The sequence below is a fragment of the Lutra lutra genome, chromosome 1, assembly GCF_902655055.1.
Source record: "Lutra lutra chromosome 1, mLutLut1.2, whole genome shotgun sequence".
NCBI lineage: Eukaryota > Metazoa > Chordata > Mammalia > Carnivora > Mustelidae > Lutra > Lutra lutra.
In genome coordinates this window covers 54,097,138-54,119,100 of record NC_062278.1, presented here as the reverse complement: position 1 = coordinate 54,119,100, position 21,963 = coordinate 54,097,138, and the positions used below count along the sequence as shown (strand labels likewise).

General features: G+C 38.1%; 1 protein-coding gene across 6 annotated transcripts in view; it reads left to right on the top strand.

The window, feature by feature from the left end:
- Positions 1-17,386, top strand: part of CBLB (Cbl proto-oncogene B) — a 226,102-nt gene extending 208,716 nt beyond the window's left edge. For all 6 annotated transcript variants that reach the window (XM_047723550.1, XM_047723547.1, XM_047723549.1 and 3 more), the window contains one exon: positions 14,869-17,386. In XM_047723550.1, the coding sequence (XP_047579506.1) occupies positions 14,869-15,119 (251 nt within the window). In that variant the 3' untranslated portion in view covers positions 15,120-17,386. The remainder of the gene's footprint in view (positions 1-14,868) is intronic.
- The last annotated feature ends 4,577 nt before the right edge of the window (positions 17,387-21,963 follow it).

Below are 21,963 nucleotides of genomic sequence, written 5' to 3'. Positions count from 1 at the left end.
CTATGTATAGTCCTCCCTTGTATAGACTGTGTACCTGTGGATTTGGCTAGCTGCAGGCTGAAGTGTGCATGGGCTGGGGTGATCCTAGGGCTCTCCAAGCAGAGAATGCTCTGGCAGGACAGCTGAAGTGGGTGCAAGCCAGGGTGTCACAGGGTACTCAGTGCAGATGTGCCCTGAAGGGCTGGCTGGAGCTGAAGCCAACACAGGCTGCAGAGGCCCAGGATACCCCCTCAGCAGGTGCCCTAGCAGGGCATCCAGAACCAAGATGGGCATGGGCTGGGGATTCCTAAGGTGCTCCATATTGGGGGGTGCCCTAGCAAACCGTCTGAAGCTGAAGTGGTACGGGAAGTGTTCCTGGGTTCTCTGCACCTGTGTCCCCTCAGTGCAACAGTTGGAGCTGCAGCAAGTGCCAACCAGGGTGCGCCACTCTGAGGCTGCCTTAGTGGAACAGTGAGGGCAGGTGTGGTCTAGGGCCCCCGGGCTCAATGAGGTGCAGTCAAGGTGCCTGGACCCGACTCCCATCCACTCAATCAAGATGGAGGGGGAATGGAAATTGTTTAGTCACCAGCCTCTCCAACCTGGAGAGAGTTTTAGCAGCTCTCCTGTTGTTTGGCAGGGCTCTAGGTCTAGTCCCTTTATATTCTAGTTGTTTTCTTAAAAGAGGCTTAAGCCACAGCTTTGTTTCTGTGCCCTAGGGCAGACAGATCTGTTCATGGTCCCTCAAAACCATCCCTCCACACAGCAGCTGGCAGCATCGGGGTGGTGGTTCCCTTCATGACCGTGTCTCCATCTCTCTTGCTCCTCTGTCTGTGATCTCTTTTGTTGGCCAGAAGCTGGTCAGTCAGCCCGCAGTTCTTCAGGAGGAATTGCTTTATAAATAGGTTCAGAATTGGTGTGTGCATGGAGGAGGTGAGTTCAGGGTCTTCCTACATTGTCATTTTGGACCAGAACTGAACACACCTATTTTTCGAGCAATATTTTTGCCTCATAATTGTAAACATCAGAGGTTTTTCCTATGTAGATTCTTGTCCTCTTTCAAAAAGATGTGTTGATAATGACAGCCATCCATTCTGTAATGTCTGAGTCAAAGTAATTCATGAGTTGCTTTGGGAATTATGAACACAGTAGTTCTTATGTACTTGATGACATGTAAGCCCCTCTGTGGTTTTACATGTTCTAACATTTAAAGAGATCTCAGAAAAGTATAGAAAATTCTATTAACTGTTCAAATTTTGGTCCATGCTGTCTTGCCTATTTACTTTTAGTCCTTCCAGGATGTCAGATATATCCCTGGGTAACCATTGAAACATTGTAGTTCCAGTTGAAAGGGTAGAATTCCAGATAGATGAAAAAATGTGGAACTCAAGGAGTGACATTATCTGACAGCCTCTACATAAGAGAAGGAAGCAAATCCCTTTAAGGAAGTAACATTAAACTATAACTTCCAGGAAAGTACCATGACTGATTTAAAATAATCTATTCACTGCCACCAACTCTAGATTAAAAGAAACATACATTCAGGTTTCTTGAAGAGTTGTGGCCAAAAGGCTGTATTTACACAGCTTCTTTACAGTTTTGCTCCATAATATGTAGGTGTTGTAGAGCCCAGAGGAACATCATTCACATATGATTTCAAATGGTAGGAATTCTGATTAGCATTACACTAGTAATTTCAAGGAAGAACTTTCGAGTCACAACCTTGTTGAAATATCCCCAAATAGGCATTTGCCAGAAGCCTGAACTGGCTTTTACTTTAGTGATAAAATCGTCTTGATTATTACTCTGAGGGCCTCAGCTAGCTCTAACATCAAATATTTCAACCTACTCCCTGAACTCTCTTTACAAACACAGTGGAACACAGAAAGTAAGATACTTTTTTCCATCAAGATACTTGCTGACGTGCTGCTTACAGGACTAACAGGCTGCCCACTGGTCTGTTTCACAACAGCAGAGGGGCTGGGCTTGTCCTTCAGATTAAGTCTATTAAAAACTGGAGACGGGGTGCCATGTGCTTTTAGGATTCTAAAAGTTCTTATTTTGCATGACATGTTCTTATTAAAATCTTTTTAAGATGACCTTTAAGGATTCTGGTATAAGTGCTTTATATTACAAATTCAATTTCTCTTGTCTTTTATGATGTTCTAAATGAATGATAGTGATTTATATAGGTTTTCTGTGAAAAAGAATATTTTAAAAAATTCAAAAATATTTTCCCATTGTCTTAAAAATATTTCCTTATCTTACCTAAGAAGAATGTATGCATGTATGTCTAGAAATACCAACAACCTTCCAAATATTTTATTCCTCCCCCCAAAATATAATACTCTTAGATGTAACAATTGATATTTAATGATATGAATGTCACAGCAGTTAATCAGAAATAAGTGGATTCTTTGAAAAAGTGGATTTTACTAGACTCTGTTAAATTCACATATACCTGTATTGGGGGCAAACTTTTTTTTGCTAATAATCTCATTTCTTCACATGGGGTTCATGTCTACACCAGCTACATGTGAGTTTCTGTAAATTTTCTGGTTTGCTTTTTTCTTGTTTTAAGATATAATGTACTATGGTGTGTATACCATTCTTGAAAAATCCAGAGAATCCAACTTGTAATAGAATAACAGTCATAATGAATTGCTTGTGCTCATGCGGATGAAGTGCTACATTACCTCATGGGAACCTTTTTCATGTTTTGGGTATTTAGAAGGCAGTTCAAGGTAACACTAAAGAAACACCTAGAATTTTAGCACATGACTTACATTAAATGTGTCTGTAACTGGTAAAATATCTCTATTACCAAATACACTGACAAAATAAAGGAGGTCCCATCACAAAAGGAATTAATTCCAGTACAGTGTATTTTACTAGCTTAAAGGAAAAGTAATGGAATATTGAATGAATTTTATATTAAGACCAAATATTCTATAGAGATCTCTGTAGAGATCTTCTATCAATCCATAGATAGATTCTTAAGATCTCAGTTGAAAACATGGCTTCACTTCACTCAAGGGTTGGAATTGTGTATGGTCATTAGTGATAAGAGGTTTAAAGATAAATTGTGTTTATAACATTTTGTTTTGTGTCTCCACAAAGGAAAATGCAGTGTTAGAGATTTTAACCACAGTTCAACTACCTGAGATGTCTTACACACAGCTGTAGTTTTCAAACCACACTATCTGGAGTCTTTTTTCTTACAAATTTAATAGTAATATAGTTCTATTATAACCATTTTCTGGATGTATTATAAAATTTTGTAACTTTAGCCTTAACTATCATAATTATCTACCATTATGTATGCAAAGATTTTTTGATTTGTAAGTTAGTAAAAACTATATTAAAACATGTCCTTATAGAATCAATGCATCTGTACTAATAGCAATTGAAGTTTTTGGCATAAATGTGTTCTAGAATTGATCCAACTTCCAGTAGAATAACAGAGTCATAATGATGTATTTAAAATTTCTTTTAATGCCTTGATCAGTTAAATTTATATTTTAATTCTGATATTGTTATAGTTGAAAAAATCAATAATCTGAGTCTTGATGTCTATCCTCAAATATTATCCACAAAGTAGTAAGTAACTCAAGAAAGACTTGATGTCAGTCTCAAATATCCATGAACTAGTAACTCTAAATAACTTAGAGATGATGTCTCAGATTGTACATATATTTGTTAGGCAGTTACTATGGGCCAAGTGTTAAGCTCAGAATTTTTTTCAATATAGACATATAGATTAGATAGAGATAATTTAATATATATAACTATGTAATTATGTATGTGTATATATATCATTTATTGGATATATTGAGTAGTTTATATAAATAGACATAATTTTATTCCTCCCAATGAATCTGAAATAATATTAATGTCTGTTTATAGAAAAAGAAAGTAAATTACCCAGGGTCTCATAGCTAGTAAGTATCCATGTAATTGGATATGTATGAATTCTGTGTTTTATCAGTAAGCTATGTGTGCATTTTTTGTTGTTGTTGTTGTTAGCAAAGCTTGTTGTTAACCTGCCAGTAGCTAAGCCAAAATTAAGTCTAAAAAAATCACACATGCATATAACAATGATTGTTAAACTGAGTTTGGAGATGCCTAATGATAAAATCTGATAGAAGCAAAGGAATAGTAATGATGACAGAGGGATGGAAGAGAGTATTAGAAGTGGTAGTGGAGATTTCAAAACCTGGATTCTAGTCATTTTTCTCAGGATCTTAGGTAGCCACCCCCTATATGCTTTCTATTCTTTTTATATCAGCAGAATCATGCTATTTCTCCATATTAGATCTTTGAGCAGCTTAGAACTGTAAAGCTAGCAGAGGCGATCTGAAACTATTTTTTTTTTCTAATTATGAAAGTAGTACATGCACATTAGAGAATGAAGTGCAAAAACAAAGAGAAGTCACTTCTAACCTGTCATCAATCAGGAACATTGTTGCCATGTTGTTGTACTTCTAATGTTTGTCTGTGTACATGTTCACAACAGTGATCATACCAAGTAAGTCAATCCTGATCATACTCAGTAAATCAATCCTATCTCAGTTCCATTTAACATAGTGTTATAAGTATCTCATCACATCATTAAATTTTGAATTAAGTGTCATTTTAAATTATTGCATGATGGTCCATCATTTTTATGAGCTGTCACAGACTAATATTTTAGAAGTGTAATAGAAACTCTAACTTTATTTGCAAGTACATTAATGAATCAAATGCCTCTGCTTTGGTCTAGAAAAACAGAAACTTGGTGTTATAGCTATTGTTAAAGAAGGCTTAATATAAAAAGATAGGAAATTGATTTGTCAATGTGATGACATTTCCTTATTAGACACAGCTTTCAAAATATGGACTTAAAAGACCACCAAAGTTTAGACAATGAAGGGAGTAATAAGGACCTCTTGGAGTGAAATAGTTGGTAGCCCCTAAGTAGAAGTGCCATCAACCCTGAGGAATGTGACCGATAGCAGTGTAGCTGGACTTTTCGTTTGCTTTTTTAATCATAATCTGCCTAAGGACCCTTTTAGACCTTTCTTTTTTTCCTAATCACTCCTGCTCTCCTGCAACAATGACAGTTTAATACCACAGATATACTATTTCTGTGCATCCTTTTAGCATCTAAGACCTTTTCTTGTCCCTCAAGGACCAATTTTCGCCCTCCTGGGGATACTGCCCTCATTTAGAATGCATGACCTAGAGTAATCATTTAAGGTATTATTCTAACGATGTGTTCATCAGGATAATTCCCATGCCATCCAGGACTTTTCTCAATGTCGCTTTGCTCTTTCATATGCTCAGAAAATGAAAATCGAATCAGGATTTAACCCTAAACCACCGCTTCTCAAATTTTTCAGCCCAGGGAGTTAACTGTGAATCAATATCCTGATTGTCCATTTTTGGTTAAAGCCCAGTGTCATTCCAAGTCTGTTTTATCTTAAAAACTTGTGCAAATTTTATATTTTCCTCCTTGGTAATTCTGTAATCCTTGAGTAAAATTGGTGCTTCAAGAAGGTGTACTATTTATATCCTATCCTTGCCATTGCTCAAAAATATGATGAGCATGGGCAGCAGCACTGGCATAAACACAGGTATCCTTAAGAAGATATTGAAAGGACATTTATTCGGGTACAAAAATTCCCATAGAGTTGGTAAGATTCATAGTAATTCCAATGTACTCCAAAAGTATAATAACTTTGGGGGAACTATAAGATAGTTTCATCTTCTGTTTCATTGCTCCATTCTATTACTTACCCATTCTAAAGGGCAAAAGGACCTGGTGTTTCTTTTAGACATTGTGGGGAAAAAAAAAACAAAAACAAAAAAAACAAGCTGGAAGGTGCTTTGGGAAGTGATAGGTAGAAAGAAGGATTAGTTTTAAGCAGTTTGCTCTAATGATGAGCGTGAAAATAATCTGTTCTCCAACCCCCCCTTTTTTAAATTAAAAATAGGATCCTTCAAGAGAGAGGAAGAGATTCTTATGCAAGCTCCACAACCAGCATAGAGCCAGATAAGGGGCTTGATCTCACAAGCCTGAGATCAGGACCTGAGCTGAAATCAAGAGTTGAATGTTGAACCAAATGAGCCACCAAGGCATCCCATCCTCCCTTTTGAAAAAATAGTTTCTACTCTTAGTTCAGATATTTCTACTCTTAGTAACAGATATTTCTTTTAAGATGTTGCTTAAAAGCTTTCTATGGAATTAGCACTCACAAGAAATTCCATGTTTTTTTCCTCTTCCACACTTCTGACATTACTGTTTGTAGTAATTGCTGCTCATGGCATTTAAGTATAGCAGTTCTCATAGGTGTGAATTCATTGCCCTTTATTTTTAATGTTCAATATATGTGAAAAGACCATTACATTAATTAATTTGCATAGTACCTCAATGAGAAGGGCTGAATAAAATCTCTAAAAATGAGAAAGGAAAGTAGATTTAGAGAGTGGAAATTGTGCAAATAAATGGTTTGACTCAAGGTCACTCAAAATCTTAGTTGCCAAAGTGAAATGCACCTAACCAGTCCCATCTCTCTGTGATGTTCCTTGTCTACATCCAGAAAAGTCTCAGTTGTAGCTGTCAGTTACCTGGTGTGGAGCTACTCTATCCAATTAAAACAACTGAACAAAAAATTAAGATATGCCAAACTGAATAAATATTCATCAGTAAGTAGAAATTTATAGCAAGTGGCCAAAGTTGTAGCAGATTCCATTTTATTCCTATTTGTAGGCTCAAATATGTGATACAATTAAACTCCCAAGCATTTGTAAGATTCTGAAGAGAGGTCAGTACTCTTTTGAGGAAATAAATTTTGAGTTAGGGCAGTGAAGACTAGGATTAAATGAGCTGGGATATGTGACTTGGAGTTCAAGAGAAAATACCTATGAGGAAAATAAATCTTTGCTTTAGGAAGGTCTTTTTTTTTTTTTAATGAAAAGTCTTCAAAATCTATCATGATTCTTTACGGAGGTTTTTTGAATCACTTTCCATAGTTAATATTTCAAATATATTTTGTATGCAAAAAAATAATAGTAATAACAGTTCCAGGATCAGAGATACCTTCACTACTCTAGAGTTGATTTAATCATCAGGTCTGTGTATGTGTTTTTTTCCTTGTTATCTTAGGTTTCCTAAATTATGTTTACTAATTTTTTTCAAGAAAAGAATAATCATCTGCAACTTCCATTGCCAGTATTAATTATAGCAGCCTTATATAACAGATGGGTTTCTTGGGGTGTTTCCTGGTGAAAGGTGCCTTGTTTTAATGTCATCTACCAGGATCCAAAAATACATATGTTTAGGGTAACAGAAGATAGTAGAGTACGTAGATTCTGAGCTCACCTCCTCCCAACGACATACTAGGCCTACAACTACGTATAGAGCAACTCTGAGAATGACCTGAAGATTAGCAAAACAACTCTTCCACATTAAGAAGGGTAGAAGGGACAGAGATGCAGTGTGTCTGGGAACCAAACCCCTGACACAGCAACCCAAAAGCAGGAGGGATATCATAGGTACAGAGGTCCTCCCTGAGGAGTAAGCCGTTCAAGCCCCACACTGGGTACCCCCAACACCTTAGGGATCTATGTCAAGAATACTTGTGAGCATAAGGAATAACATGGAAGACTTTGGGAGAAGGAGAGGAGAAATGAGTTGGGGGAAATCGGAGGGAGAGACAAACCATGAGAGACTGTGGACTCTGAGAAACAAACAGTTTTGGGGGCGGGGGTAGTGAACCTGACAGTGGGTATTATGGAGGGCACGTATTGCATGGAGCATTGGGTGTGGTGCATAAACAATGAATCTTGGAACACTGAAAAAAATTAATTAAAAAAAAAAATGAAACCCCAAAATGTCTTTGAAAATGAGTGGAGCTTCACTCCAGGAGAGCCAGAGGGCCATGAGGAAATCAAGACTTCACTCTTCTCTTAAAGGGCTTATACATAAACTTACTCCAAGAGCCAGAACACAGGCAGCAGTTTGAAAAGCACGAGGGCCATTAGTGAAGATTTCTTGATTATTTTAGGGTATGTGCAGGAGGGGCAGACATCTGTAGAAACTTTTCTCCTGGAATGGAAGTGTTGGCAGACACCATTTTCCTTGCCCTCCTTCAGCCTCACTAGCCCAATACTGGTAGCTACCAGTTTGGATCCTCTCTATCTACTTTCCTAGCACTTCTCACCCCACTCTGGCATTCCCTGTGGACCCAGCCTGCCCTCCTCTAGCGATGTCCCCCTGAAGTGGTTCCTACACTGCCTAGAGGGCATCCCCTCACACACAGCTCACACATGAAATACCTGTTGAAGCACCTGGTTCTGATGACCAGGGGAGATTATACTTCTGGGCAATCGTCTATAAGAGGCTACTACCTTCAACCCAGGAGATGTAACTGACTTACCTAATACACAGAAATAAACACAGAGAGAAAATTAGGAGACAGAGGAAGAACAAGGTAAAACCTTAGGGTTGGGGGGAGAGGTGAGGGAAACTAAATGAAACAGATATGCAATCTATCTGATGAAGAGTTCAAATAAATGGTCTTAAAGATACTCAGTAGAAATGTCAACAAAGAAGATATAAAACAGAACCAGTCAGAGCTGAGGAATACAGTAACTGAGTTGAAAAATACACTAGAGGAAGTCAACAGTAGCTTAGAGGATGAAGAAGAATGGATCAGTGATCTCAACGACCAAGTAGTGGAAATCATCCAAGCTGAACAGCAAAAAGGAAAAATGAGGACAGGTTAAGGGACCTCTTGGACAACATCAGGCATACTCACATTTTTATTATAAGGGTCTCAGAAGAAGAGAAAGGGACAGAAAACTTATTTGAAGACATAAAAGCAGCAAACTTCTCTAACCTGGTAAAGAAAACCTATTCAGGCCCAGGATGCACAGAGAGCCCCAAACAAGATGAACCTAAAGAGGTTCACACACAGACATAATTAAAATGCCAAAAATTAAAGATAATGAGAGAAACTTAAAAGCAACAAAAGGAAAGCAACTAGCTATGTACAAGGGAACACGTGTAAAACTTTCAGCTGATTTTTCAGCAGAAGCTTTGCAGGCCAGAAGGGAATGCTTTATATATTCAAAGTGCTGAAAGGTTAGAAAACAAACAAACCCTACTACCAAGAATACTGTACCTGGCAGCATTATCATTTGGAATTGAAGGAGAGATAGTGTTTCCCAAACAAACAAAAGTTAAAGGAGTTCACCACTAGACCAGCCTTACAGGAAATGTTAAAGGGACTTCTGGGGGCTGGGGGGGGGGGGGGGGGTTATATAGTAAAACTAGATTACTTATAAAACTACTTCAAAGATCAGAAGACAAAAGTAGTAAAATCAACTGTATCTACAATAATTAATGTATACACCTAATGAAAAGATGGGCAACGTGACATCAAATACATAAAAGGTGGGGTACAGAATAAAAATGTGCTTTCAAAATGGGTTCAAACTTAAGGGACAAACAAAATAACCTATGTAAATAGGGAGTTATATTGGAAACTCATGCTAATCACAAACCAAAAACCTATAATACATACTCAAGAAGTAAAGAGAAGGAAATCCAAGCCTATCATTAAAAAATGTCATCAAATCACAATGTAAGAAAGCAAAAGAAAGGAACAGAGAATTAACAAAATAGCAATAAGTACATACTTAACAATTTCTTTAAATATAAACTAAATGCTCCAACCAAAAGACATAGGCTGAATGAAAGCATAAAAAAAATCCATCTTTATGCCACCTACAAGAGGTTTCACACTTTAAAGACACAGGCAAACTGGAAGTAAAGGCATGGAGAAAGATATTTCATGAAAATGAAAAAAAAAAACAAAAACAGACATCATACACAAAAGACGTAAAAGAGGGCATTACATAAGGATAAAGGGATCAGTTTAATAAAAGGTTATAACAACTGTAAATATTTAAGCACCTAACATAGAAACAAATAAATAAATATTGACAGAGATAAAGGGAGAAATTGACACTAATGAAATCATAGCAGGAAATTTTAATACCCCACTTACATCAATGGGTAGATTATTCATCCAGAAAATCAATAAGGAAACAGTATCTTTGAACAACATACTGTACCAAATTGACTAGGATTTATACATAACATTCTATCCCCAAACAGCAAGGTACATGTTTTTTAAGTGCACGTGGAACTTTCTCCAGGATAGATCACATGTTGGGCCATAAAACAACTTTAAATAAATTTAAGAAGATTGAAATTATATCAGGCATCTTTTCTGACCACAGCAGTATGAATTTAGAAATAAATTACAGGAACTGGAAGAAACAAACACATGGAGGCTAAACAACATTCCACTAAACAACCAGTGGGTCAATGAAGAAATCAAAGAGGAATAAAAAAATACCTTGTGACAAATGAAACACAAATTCCCAAAATTTTTGGGAAGCAGCAAAAACAGTTTTAACAGGGAAGATTATAATCATACAGACCTACCCAAAGAAACAACAGAAATCTCAAACTATTTAACGTTACACCTAAGCAACTAGAAAGAAGAATAAAGCTCAAAGTTAGAAGAAGGAAAGAAATAACAAAGGTCAGAGTGGAAATAAATGAAATGGAGACTAAAAAACAAAAAACAGAACAAAACAAAAACATAAAAAAGATGAACAAAACTAAGAGCTAGTTCTTAGAGACACAAAACTGATAAACCTTTATCCAGACTAATCAAGAGAAAGAGAGGATTCAAATGAAATCAGAAATGAATGAGGAAAAGTTACAACTGAGAAATACAAAGGATTATGAAAGGCTGCTACAAAAAATTACTTGCCAACAATATACACAACCTAGAAGAAATGATAAATAGCTAAGAAATAGATAATATGACAAATTACTAGTGATGAAGTTCAACTAGTGACTTAAAAACTCTCGGGGAACACAAGTTCAGGATGAGAAGGATTCATGAGTGAATTCTACCAAGCATTTAAAGATGCATTAATACCTATCCTTCTCAAAATATTCCCCAAAATTGAAAAGGAAAGAACATTTCCAAATTCATTCTACAATGCTAGCATGACTGATAGCAAAATCAGACAAAAGATACTATTTAAAAAAAAAAAAATTACAGGCCAATATCCCGGAAGAACATAGATGCAAAGATCCTCAACAAAACATTAGCAAACAACATTCAAAAATATATTAAAAGAATCATTTACCCTAGTCAAGTGGGATTTACTTCAGGGATACAAGGATGATTCAGTATCTGCAAATCAGTGTGATCCACATTAACAAAATGAAGGATAAAATCATATGATCATCTCAATAGTGCAGAAAAAGTATTTGACAAAATTCAACATCTACTCATGATAAAATCTCTCAACAAAGAGAGTAGAGAATATACCTTAACATAGTGAAGCTAGGGGCGCCTGGGTGGCTCAGTCATTAAGTGTCTGCCTTCAGCTCAGGTATGATGCCAGGGTCCTGGGATCAGGCATCGCATCGGGCTCTCTGTTCAGCAGGAAGCCTGCTTCTCCCTCTCCCACGGCCCCTGCTTGTGTTCCCTCTCTAGCTGTGTCTCTCTCTGTCAAATCTTTGGAAAAAAAAAATAGTGAAGCTGTATATGACAGGTTCACAGTTAACATCACACTTAACAGTGAAAAGCTAAAAGCTTTCTCTCTAGGATTAGGAACAAGACAAGAATGCTCACCTCACAACTTTTATTCAACAGAGTACCAAAAATCCTAGTCACAGCAATCAGACAAGAAGCAAAAGGCATTCAAATTCATATGGAAGTAAAACTACCACCATTTGCAGATGACATGATACCATATATAGAAAACTCTAAAGACTCTACCAAAAAACTATTAGGATAAATACAGTAAAGTTGCAGGATACAGAATTAATATATAGAAATCTGTTGTATTTCTATATACTACTAATGGACTATCAGAGAAATTAAGAAAACAGTCCCATTTGCAGTTGCATCAAAAAGAATAAAATGCCAAAAGTCTCCCCAAAACAAACAAACAAAAAGAATAAAATGCCTATGAGTAAACTTGACCAAGGAGGCGAAAGACCTGTACTCTGAAAACTATAAGACATTGGTAAACAAAAACACTAATTTGAAAATATATATGCACCTCTTTGTTCATTGCAGCATTATTTACAGTAGCCAAGACATGGAAGCAATGTAAGTGTCCATCAACGGATGAATGAGTAAAGATGCACACACACACACAGAGACACACACTGGAATTTTACTCAGCCAGAAAAGGGGACATCTTGCCATTTGCAACAATGTGGATCGACCTAGAGGGTATTATGCTAAGTGAAATAAGTCAGACAAATATCATATTATTTCGCTTGTGTGTACAATCCAAAAAAAAAAAAAGAAAAAAAAAAAGAAACAGACTCATAAATGCAGAGAACTGGTGGTTGTGTGGAGTTCAGGCAATGGGCAAAATAGCTGGAGGGGATTAAGAGGTACAGACTTGCAGTTAGAACAGTACACCATAGGGAATGGAGTCGGTGATGCTGTAATAACTTTGTATGGTGACAGACAGTAACTACACTTCCTGTGATGTTTCATAATGTATATAAATGTCAAGTTACTGCTGTACACCTGAAACAAGTATTGTATTGTGTGTCAAGTATATTCAATTAAAAATACATACGCTTATTACATTTAAAATTTCTAAATCTCAACACTTCCTTGCCAATTATACCATCAGATGTGTCTCCGGCTGCCATAGCATCCTTCCCACTCTAGGAGCATATCTAGCTGTTCTTTCAATGACACTTGACATTCATGTGCCCTTCTCAGTATTTTGGACAAAAGCAAAATAACTGTATTAGAAAAACTCTTTGAGACTTACCTGTAGAAAACAGGGAATTTAGACTTGCATTTAAGTGTAGGTACTTTTTCTCACCAAAAGGTAAATCAGAACAGATAAGATTTCAATGTATGACTTCTGTGGTGATTGATTAAAGGATAGCTTGCTAGAATTTCTCACAGTATTTTGGAAATGATTAGAAGCAAAGTAAAATTTATTGCCCAGCTCTGCATGACATAATGGAAATACTTAATAGAAAATAAATGGAACCTGAAAACAGATTAAGAAATGCAATTTAGCAGACCATAGTAGGTTGAGATGTTTAGTTATAAGTGCAAGAAGGAGCACATACAGATTTGAGCGAGAACCAGAAATTAATGTGTGTTCTTATATATGAGCATAATTTAATAAGCTCTATCTATAGCTATATATTTTTTTCAAACTGGGAATTATTCTATAAGAAAGGAAAAATTAAAAAGAAGACTATCACCTAATTTGGTGTGGAAGAAAATATCTTCAAACTGGAGGCTTTCATGTGCCTATGTTATACCACTATATTGCTGGAATTGTGAAGAGGATGTTTTTAGCAACTTACCTTCTCATAGAAGAAGACTTACGAGAAAAACACATTAGACAATTATTGTATTTAGATTTGATTATTATTGAAGGTATCAGCTTACAATTTCTCATGAAGATATCAGGGAAGTTGGCAAAGCAGCAGAGACCAGGAGGGCAAGGATGGGGACAAGAGTCACAAGGCATTTGGGTTGTAGCCTCACTTCCTCATCTACTTAACTTATGTCCTTAGATTTAGTGTTTGGCATTTTTCAGTGGTCTGAGAAAGTTATTGAAGAAGTGTCGAAATCTAAATAGTCTTAAACACATAAATGTGTCGCATGGTATAAATTTGGTAATTTTTATTTTAATCTTCTTTTTTTTAATTTAGGCTTTTGAAATACAGTACCAAATCTAGATATTATGGACATCCATAATAAAAGTACCTTCTCAAGTTACCAGCCCATGCCCTGGTGATCTGTGAGGGATGGTGGTCTCTAGTTCTTCCTCTTAATAAGGTTGCTTTCCATTCATGGGCGCCAGTGTCGCTTGATTGAACTTTAAGAAACTTGTCAGAGGACTAATCCAGAGCCCAAATCTCCATTGCTCATGTTTCTGCTGGCTTTGCCTTTTCTCTAGCAAAACTTCCTACACTGGAATCTGGGTAAAGTATTTGAGCAAAGCAGTGAGTTTACGTCTGTTCAGCCTGTTAACTAACAGTAGACTCAAAGCATCAACTATTTTTCTCCCCACCTCACAATCAGTTGATAGGATGATTAACTTGAAAAAATAGACCGGCAGAGACACCACAAAGCCTGCTGCTCAGAGTAGTTGTGCTATGGCCAGGTGGGATGGAGGACCTGCTGGGGATGTGCTTCCAGAAACATCGACAACCTTGTAACACTTTCCTCTGGTAGAAACGTCCCAAAAAAGAGCCTCCACCATCGTAGGAAAGAATAAGCTGGTGTCCCTATAATGAAGGCCTTTCTTTTTCAATTGTTTTCCTTTCCATACCTGTTAGTCCCTATGGCTTAAAGAATAATACTTGGAATTGGGAATAAATTTGTATTAATCTTTCAAACTTCCAACACATTCTTAGTCAGTTTCTTTAATGTTCAAAATGGGGACAATACAGCCTGCCCTGCAATAATAAATAAAAATGGGAAAGTTTATTTCTGGGGATAATGAAAAATAGGGTTTTCATCTAAAATGAGATCAAGCTGGGGCGCCTGGGTGGCTCAGCGGGTTAAAGCCTCTGCCTTCAGCTCAGGTCATGATCCCAGTGTCCTGGGATCGAGTCCCACATCGGGCTCTCTGCTCAGCGGGGAGCCTGCTTCCTCCTCTGTCTCTGCCTTCCTCTCTGCCTACTTGTGATCTTTGTCTGTCAAATAAATAAAATCTTTAAAAAAAAATAAAATTAAATTAAATTAAAATGAGATCAAGCTGATATGATGTTTGTATATTTATTCCATTATTGACATATCTCTTTCAAAATCTACCCAGATGGTTCACAGGCACCAGCCAGACCTCCTAAACCACGACCCCGCAGGACTGCACCAGAAATCCACCACAGAAAACCCGACGCATCATTGGAAAATGTTGACGCAAAAATTGCGAAACTCATGGGAGAGGGTTATGCCTTTGAAGAAGTGAAGAGAGCCTTAGAAATAGCCCAGAATAATGTCGAAGTGGCCCGGAGCATCCTCCGAGAATTTGCCTACCCACCTCCAGTCTCCCCACGTCTAAATCTATAGCAGCCAGGACCTGTCCACACCAAAATGGCAAGCAGTCGATATCCCAGGATCGTGGAAAAGAGACAAGCGAGAGAAGGTGTCTCCTTGGCATGGCACCTTGAGAAGAGGCTTGGAAGGGCTGCTTCTCAGAAGACAGCTGCTCGCGCAGGATGGCCACAGCTGTGCTTCCTTATTTCCGCTAGCCATACTTTTTAAATCAGGGTTGAACTGACAAAAATAATTTAAAAACGTTTACTTCCCTTGAACTTTGAATCTGTGAAGTGCTTTTCCTTGTTTACAAGTTGGCGAAGTTGCAGTTCGTTTTTGTTTTTAGTTTTGTTTTAGGGTTTTTGGGGTTTTTTTGTTTTTTTTTTATCCCTGTACTGTGTTCTTGACAGACCCTTGGTAGAGTGGTCAGGTCTGCTGTAACATTTCCCACCAACTCCCTTGCTGTCCATGCCAGCAGCTGAGTCACACGTTCATTTGGATCTCATCCATCCCACCGCCCCCCCATGACCAGCTGGGTCCAGTTCCATTTCTCCCATTTACAAGATGCTTCAAAGGTTCTGATTTTCAACGTATTGAACTAATGCAAGAAAAGAAAAAAAAAAGTGTGTGGCCTTCACTACTGAGTCTTTTCTTTGGAAACCTTTGCTGTTGTGAGATGGGAAAGTTATGAATGTATAAAGCATTTTTTCATCCGTGCACTCACTGATTTTTGATAAGGGGTTTTTCATATGATACAGAGGAACATCCCTTTTTAATGTAAATTTTGTGATCTTTAACCCCCACCCCCTATTCTCATCTTTGTCATCCCAGGGGTGTCACGACTCTGTAAAAAACAAAATATTAGGAAGCAGCTACTGCAGATGTGGGAGAAATACACTTGCACATGACAATGCCGTGTTGAAGTTATATAATGAGGTCCCCTGACGGTTACGCCTGCATTACTTCGAGGCATGCTTAATAAGAGGGCCGTCTCCCTGAAATGTGTTAATAATTTTCAGATAAAATTATGATCATACCTTTCCCAAAGCGGAATAGAGTTCATTTCCTATATGAGTGATTATACGCTGGTACCTAACAAGTGTAGGAACCAGTATATATTGCAGTGGAAAAAGTTAAATCTTTGATGCACTGTTAAGTGCCAATGCTACTGCGGCAATGTTCTCCCCCCCCCCCCCCATTTTGGGCAAAGTCTCTGCAATCAAATCAGAGTTCACATTTAATTTGTAGATTCTCATTGTTCCATCCAGTCAGGGAAAAGAAATTTATATAGTTTTGCTTTTTTCTTTTTTTTCCCCCAAAATGGAAGTTTGTCCTTCAGAAACCATGTTATTACTTTTAATAGATCTACAAATATTTATTGAGCATCTATGATGTGCTTGATGCACTGTGTTTTCAAAGCACAAACTGTCACAAGCTGATTGCGATACAATGTTTTGTTATTCTTTATCTGTGCTTTTGATGGCAAAAGTCTCTCTCTGAAAAAGCCTAATGAGAAGTTAGTGGAGAAGTGGGACAAAACCCAGGTCTGTGCGAAATGCTTGAGCCCACAGAAGCTTTTTTAAATAGGGACTCGTGGCAAGGTTGTGCACCTTTCTGCCGCTCCTCTTTCAGCCTCACCCCGGGTGTGATGTACAGGGATGCACCTGACACTGAGCCTGTCTTCGGGATTCAGAAGGACAGGACCAAACATCCAGCAGGACGCCATGGAAATTAATCTTCAAGCCTGGAGCAGTCACCAAGTTGACCAGGGAGGGGAACTACTGCCTTATTTTGCAAAGTGATGTGTGACATGTGCCTTTGATGGTTTGACTGTCACGATAGGAGGTAGAGAGGAGTCACGGGCTTGGGTGTTTTAATTTTTCAAGTGATTCTACACTGGTCGGTGTCCTCAGAGAGGAATTTTCACTTTTCCTTAGATGTTGCACCTTTGAGCAGATACACACGTCCATTTCTAAATGGCATCAGCTAATTCTTCATTGATTTAGGAACTCTGCATACATCATCGTGATTATCCTTTTTTTTTTTTAATCCATCTCTGATGTCATGTTGGAATAGCACTATATATTTTGTGTTTTTTATGACTTGCTGATCATAGGTACAACTAAAAGCCAAAAGTTGCCACTTCATTGTGAAAATATTGTTATAACTTTAATAGATTAGAGTGATATAAAATACAAATGTGAGGAAAAACATAGTACATCCTTAAACAGTTTTCAAATACTATGTGAAAATTTCCAATGAGAATTAGAAAAAGATGATAGAAATTTAGACCTTTTTTTTAAAAAATCTGTTTTGCAAAGAAGACATTAGCCTCCACTAAAATCTCTGCATCTTGTACTCAATAGCAACCATTAGTTCTATCATTAAAAGATTGAATCAGAAACTTCTATGGAATAGAATGGAAAGAGGGAAACTTTTTATCAAACACGGTCATGAAAATCCCATTGCTACCTATTACCAATGATAACCTCAAAATTTTTTTGTGTGGAAATAATTAAAAATATTTTAAATTATAAAAATGACTACCCATTAATTGTTGGAAATGATCAACGTTTGGTTTCACTGTGATCCAGAAAGACATTCCTCCCATTTCTCAACACTTGGTCATGTATTAAGCCAGTGCATAATATAATCCATATAATTAAAACCATGGCCAACACTAACCTGCTCTCCCTCATTCCCCAACATGGTCTGGGGATAGAAGTACTTATCCTCAATGACAGTCCAGTAAATTAGTCTCCATAAATTCTTTTTTTCCCCTTGATGTCTACAATATCCTGGCCAAATTTTCTAGAATTGAATCAGAGCAGTCCTTCTGGTTAACTTGAGCTTCCTTCCACAAAATGACCTTTAGCTCTTCCCTGTCCCCTCTTCCATCGCCCACATTGCAAATAGTCTTATTAAAGCCCTAATTGCAACTTCAAAGGGCCCATTTGTTAACTCAATATCTCACACACAAGAACACTTGCAAAGATTTCTTCATAATGTGAACTTTTTTCTTTTTCAGTTCCAGAAGCATTTCCTACAGTTTGGACATTACTTTTCCTCTTGAATTTTCAACTTGAAGCTTTAATTTGCACTGAATAATCAAACTTAGTTAAAATTTTAATTTTTTTCTCTTAAGCTGACAGATTTGGAAGCAAATTACAGTGTGTTTTCAACAACACAGGTACTGTCTGTTGACCTGGAATTGTAGTGCTTCTAAGAAAAGTTTCCCAAAAAAGACAGCAATAGAGTGAAGGGTTTTCTTCCCAATTACTACTTTTTTTAAATGCCTTTTTTAAACTTGTCTAATGTGGCAAAATAGTTATGTGTTCAATTAATTTATATTCATCTTTTTTCAATTCTGGTTATTATGTAAACTCAAGTACTTTATCTGTTCTTTTAAGGTATTTTATAAAATGAGTCTTAACAAAATGCAGAGTTGGTATTTTATTTTTCAAATGAACACAAACATTTCTTTCACAGCATTTCTAAATTTTCTTTTTGGTGCTAAGGAAAAAGACATTGGATTCAAGAGTTGAGTAGACAGAGTGGTACAAAATACCCATCCCAGGTGGTTATTAAATACCAACCATTTCATTTTAAGATATTTACATAAATAAGCTCCTTCCTTGTCTTTGAACTGCAAAAGTTCTATTAAAGGCCTAATTCCCTTCCTCTCTCTCTCTCTGCCTGATTCTCTGCCTGCTTGTGATCACTGTCAGTCAAATAAATAAACAAAAAATCTTTAAGAAAAAAACTCCAGAGGTAAGACATTTCAACTAAGAGCAGCACACATCATAAAACATTTTAGGCAAAGAGGAGAAGTAGTGGGACGAGGAACACAGGGCTAGGGAGAGGACGTTGGTGCCCATTGCTAAAGGACCACACAAGACATCTAAGATTTCTAGGAACCATAGGATTAGCAATCAGTTGCTGGAAGTCAAGAGTTGACAGTAACCATGAAAATACCCAGAGGGATGAGGGTGTGCCTCCCAGGAATTGGCACATCAAATGGCAGGCGACAGGCTGAGGAAAATTTAGTTTCCATGCCTTTTCTTCATGTCCCTCTTCTGTCTGATTTGCACATGAAACTTGAACAGTATTCTTAATTACCTATTTTTGCTGCTTTCTCATCCCTGCTGCCGCTACGCTCTTTTAGGTCTGAATTATGACTCCCTTAGAAATTGATCTCCTGGCTCCAGTGCAAGACAAAAAGAAGGTTCTGAACATCAAATCCTATGTTGCTCCTCAATGTAGAACTCTTTACGGCTTTCCATGGTGGGGCTTCCCTGTCTGCAGTCCTCTTGATCCTTGCCTCCCTCCCTCGGCCCTCTTCACCTCTGCTGAGCTTCCAATTGCCCAGACATTCTTCATGTCTTTGTACATGCTAGTTTGGAATATGCCTTTCCCTTTTCTCAGTCCGGCCCAACTCTTATTTTTCAAAATCCAGCTCAAGCATTGCCTCTGGAGTAGGCATAGGCTGAGTCGAGCAGGTCATCATTTTATGCCCCACAGGATAGTCCCATCATACCTAAGTGGTTCTGCAATCACTTCATTCCATGGGTTGTCCCAACTAGACTGAACTTCCTTAGTAGAGGTAGCATATCTAATTTGTGTCCCAAGCTCCTATTACAGAAGCCAGTACATCATAGCGCACAATAAAACGTTTGAAATCAATAAAAATTGTACCCTTAAATAGCCAATGCTAGAAACAGTCCTGAGTTCTGGTTTCAGCTCTGCCACTCTCTGCATGGACCGGTATCTCTGTTCTTTGCTCCTGCTTTCTTGCCCCATGGACCAGAAGATATATAAGCCTACTCACTAAAGTGACTACAGTAAAGACTTCAGCTTTGGGTCACTGTTGGGATGGGGAACACATTACTTAATAAGAAAAAAAATCAGATTCACGAAGTAAAAACTGGGAGATTTTAAAATTTATTTTGGTAAATCTCAAATGTGTCTTTTAGTAACTTGAGAAGCTAAGAGAATACTTGGTTCTCCATAAAGAGATTATGATAAATGTCTACTTAAGGGATCACTGCTCACACATTCATATAGCAACAGAACAGTGGTTAAGAGTACGGGCTGTGGAACAAGGATGCCTACAATCAATCTCTACCTCTGCCCCTTCTGAGTTATGTGACCTTAAGCAGGTGTCCTAACCTCCCTGTCCATTAGTTGCCCCATATGTAAAAGGGGAATGGCAACCACACCTACTGCAAAGGATTGACAGGGAGACTCAATGAGTGAATCCGGATAAAGGACTCAGAACATGCCCGGCACCACTGAATGCTCACTAAATGGCAGCTCTCATTACCGTATACCCTCCTACCTAGGAACTTAAGCCCCATTTCATCTCCTAGAATCCCTGGAGTAGACTGCAGAGAGAAGCATCACTTTGTCCCATCACTTCACAAAGCAAAGGGTAGACAACAGTGGAACAAGACCAGTGTGGCTAAACTGAGGAAATTTGAAACCTTAAGGGTAATGATCTATACATGCTGCTGAAAAGCTGCAGAGAGAAGTTTTTAACAGAGAACCTTTACTACCATTGTGCATTCTGTCCTGAGCTTGTTACTCAGAGCCCTGTACAGTGAGGGTAGAGATTAGAGATGGTGAGATGGCTGGACCACCAACACCAGTCTGGGTTCCTTGAGATCCTCTTTCTTCCCCATTGACTACAACCTAAACCAAACCTCTTTATTTATAGACAAAAAGGTTTTTTTGGTTTTTGTTTTATTCTTCATTTAAAATCTAGTTCATGCACAAAAAATAATTTTGTCTCTAGGATATAGAGAAAAGTGGCAAAACTACTGAGTTTCCTTAGTGCCATTGTATCAAATGTAGCCAGATGTTGAAAGGACTTTTCCTTTTCTCCTAGAAAGAAGTTAACGCTCCAAAGCTGAAAACAACATATGAAATGCATCCATACTCTAAAAACTCACCGGACAAACCTCTGTAGGACCCATTAAGAGACTAGTGGTGGGCGCCTGGGTGGCTCAGTGGGTTAAGCCGCTGCCTTCGGCTCAGGTCATGATCTCAGAGTCCTGGGATCGAGCCCCGCATCGGGCTCTCTGCTCGGCAGGGAGCCTGCTTCCTCCTCTCTCTCTCTGCCTGCCTCTCTGCCTACTTGTGATCTCTCTGTCAAATAAATAAATAAAATCTTTAAAAAAAAAAAAAAAAGAGAGAGACTAGTGGCAGAATTTTCTTCTGCAGGCTCCAAAGTATATAACAGAAGATGGCAGATTCAGGGGTTGGCCTGGGAGAAGTTAGTAATGGATAAGAATGTTAAGGACTGAATCCATCTCTCCCAATCCAAGTGATTATATCTCCAAAAAACTGATTGCAGAGATTAGAAAACTGTCATTTCTTCCTATTAGATGTCTGGGCAGTGGGCTTCCCCATCTGCCATCTGTGAGAATTTGAGCAGAATAAGAACAAAATGATCTACAGTGAATCACTGACAAGCAGCCCCACCCCAGGTGTGCGGGGGCGAGGTGGGGGCGAGGATGAAAGGATGCCCCGTTCTCACGGAGCAAGCAGACCTTTTTCAAGACAGCTGAACTTGAGCCATCTTGATGGGACCCAAGAAGGCCACCGACAAGCCACAGTAACCCAAGCAGGAAAAGACTGTGGTGTATGCCACCAAGCCAGGCATGAGGGAGTTCAGCCAATGGATATCTTGTGAGTCAGACAATAACCTAGTGAGTGACTTCCTAAAGAATGTATGAGCACAATGAACAATTTACCAAACACAGACACACACACACAAACACACACAGGAAAGAAAGAAATTAAAGAAAAACTACAATTGCACTCGTGAAGAAAAAGAATGTGCTCCATTAAGTCTCCTTCTCCTGTCCCAACCCTG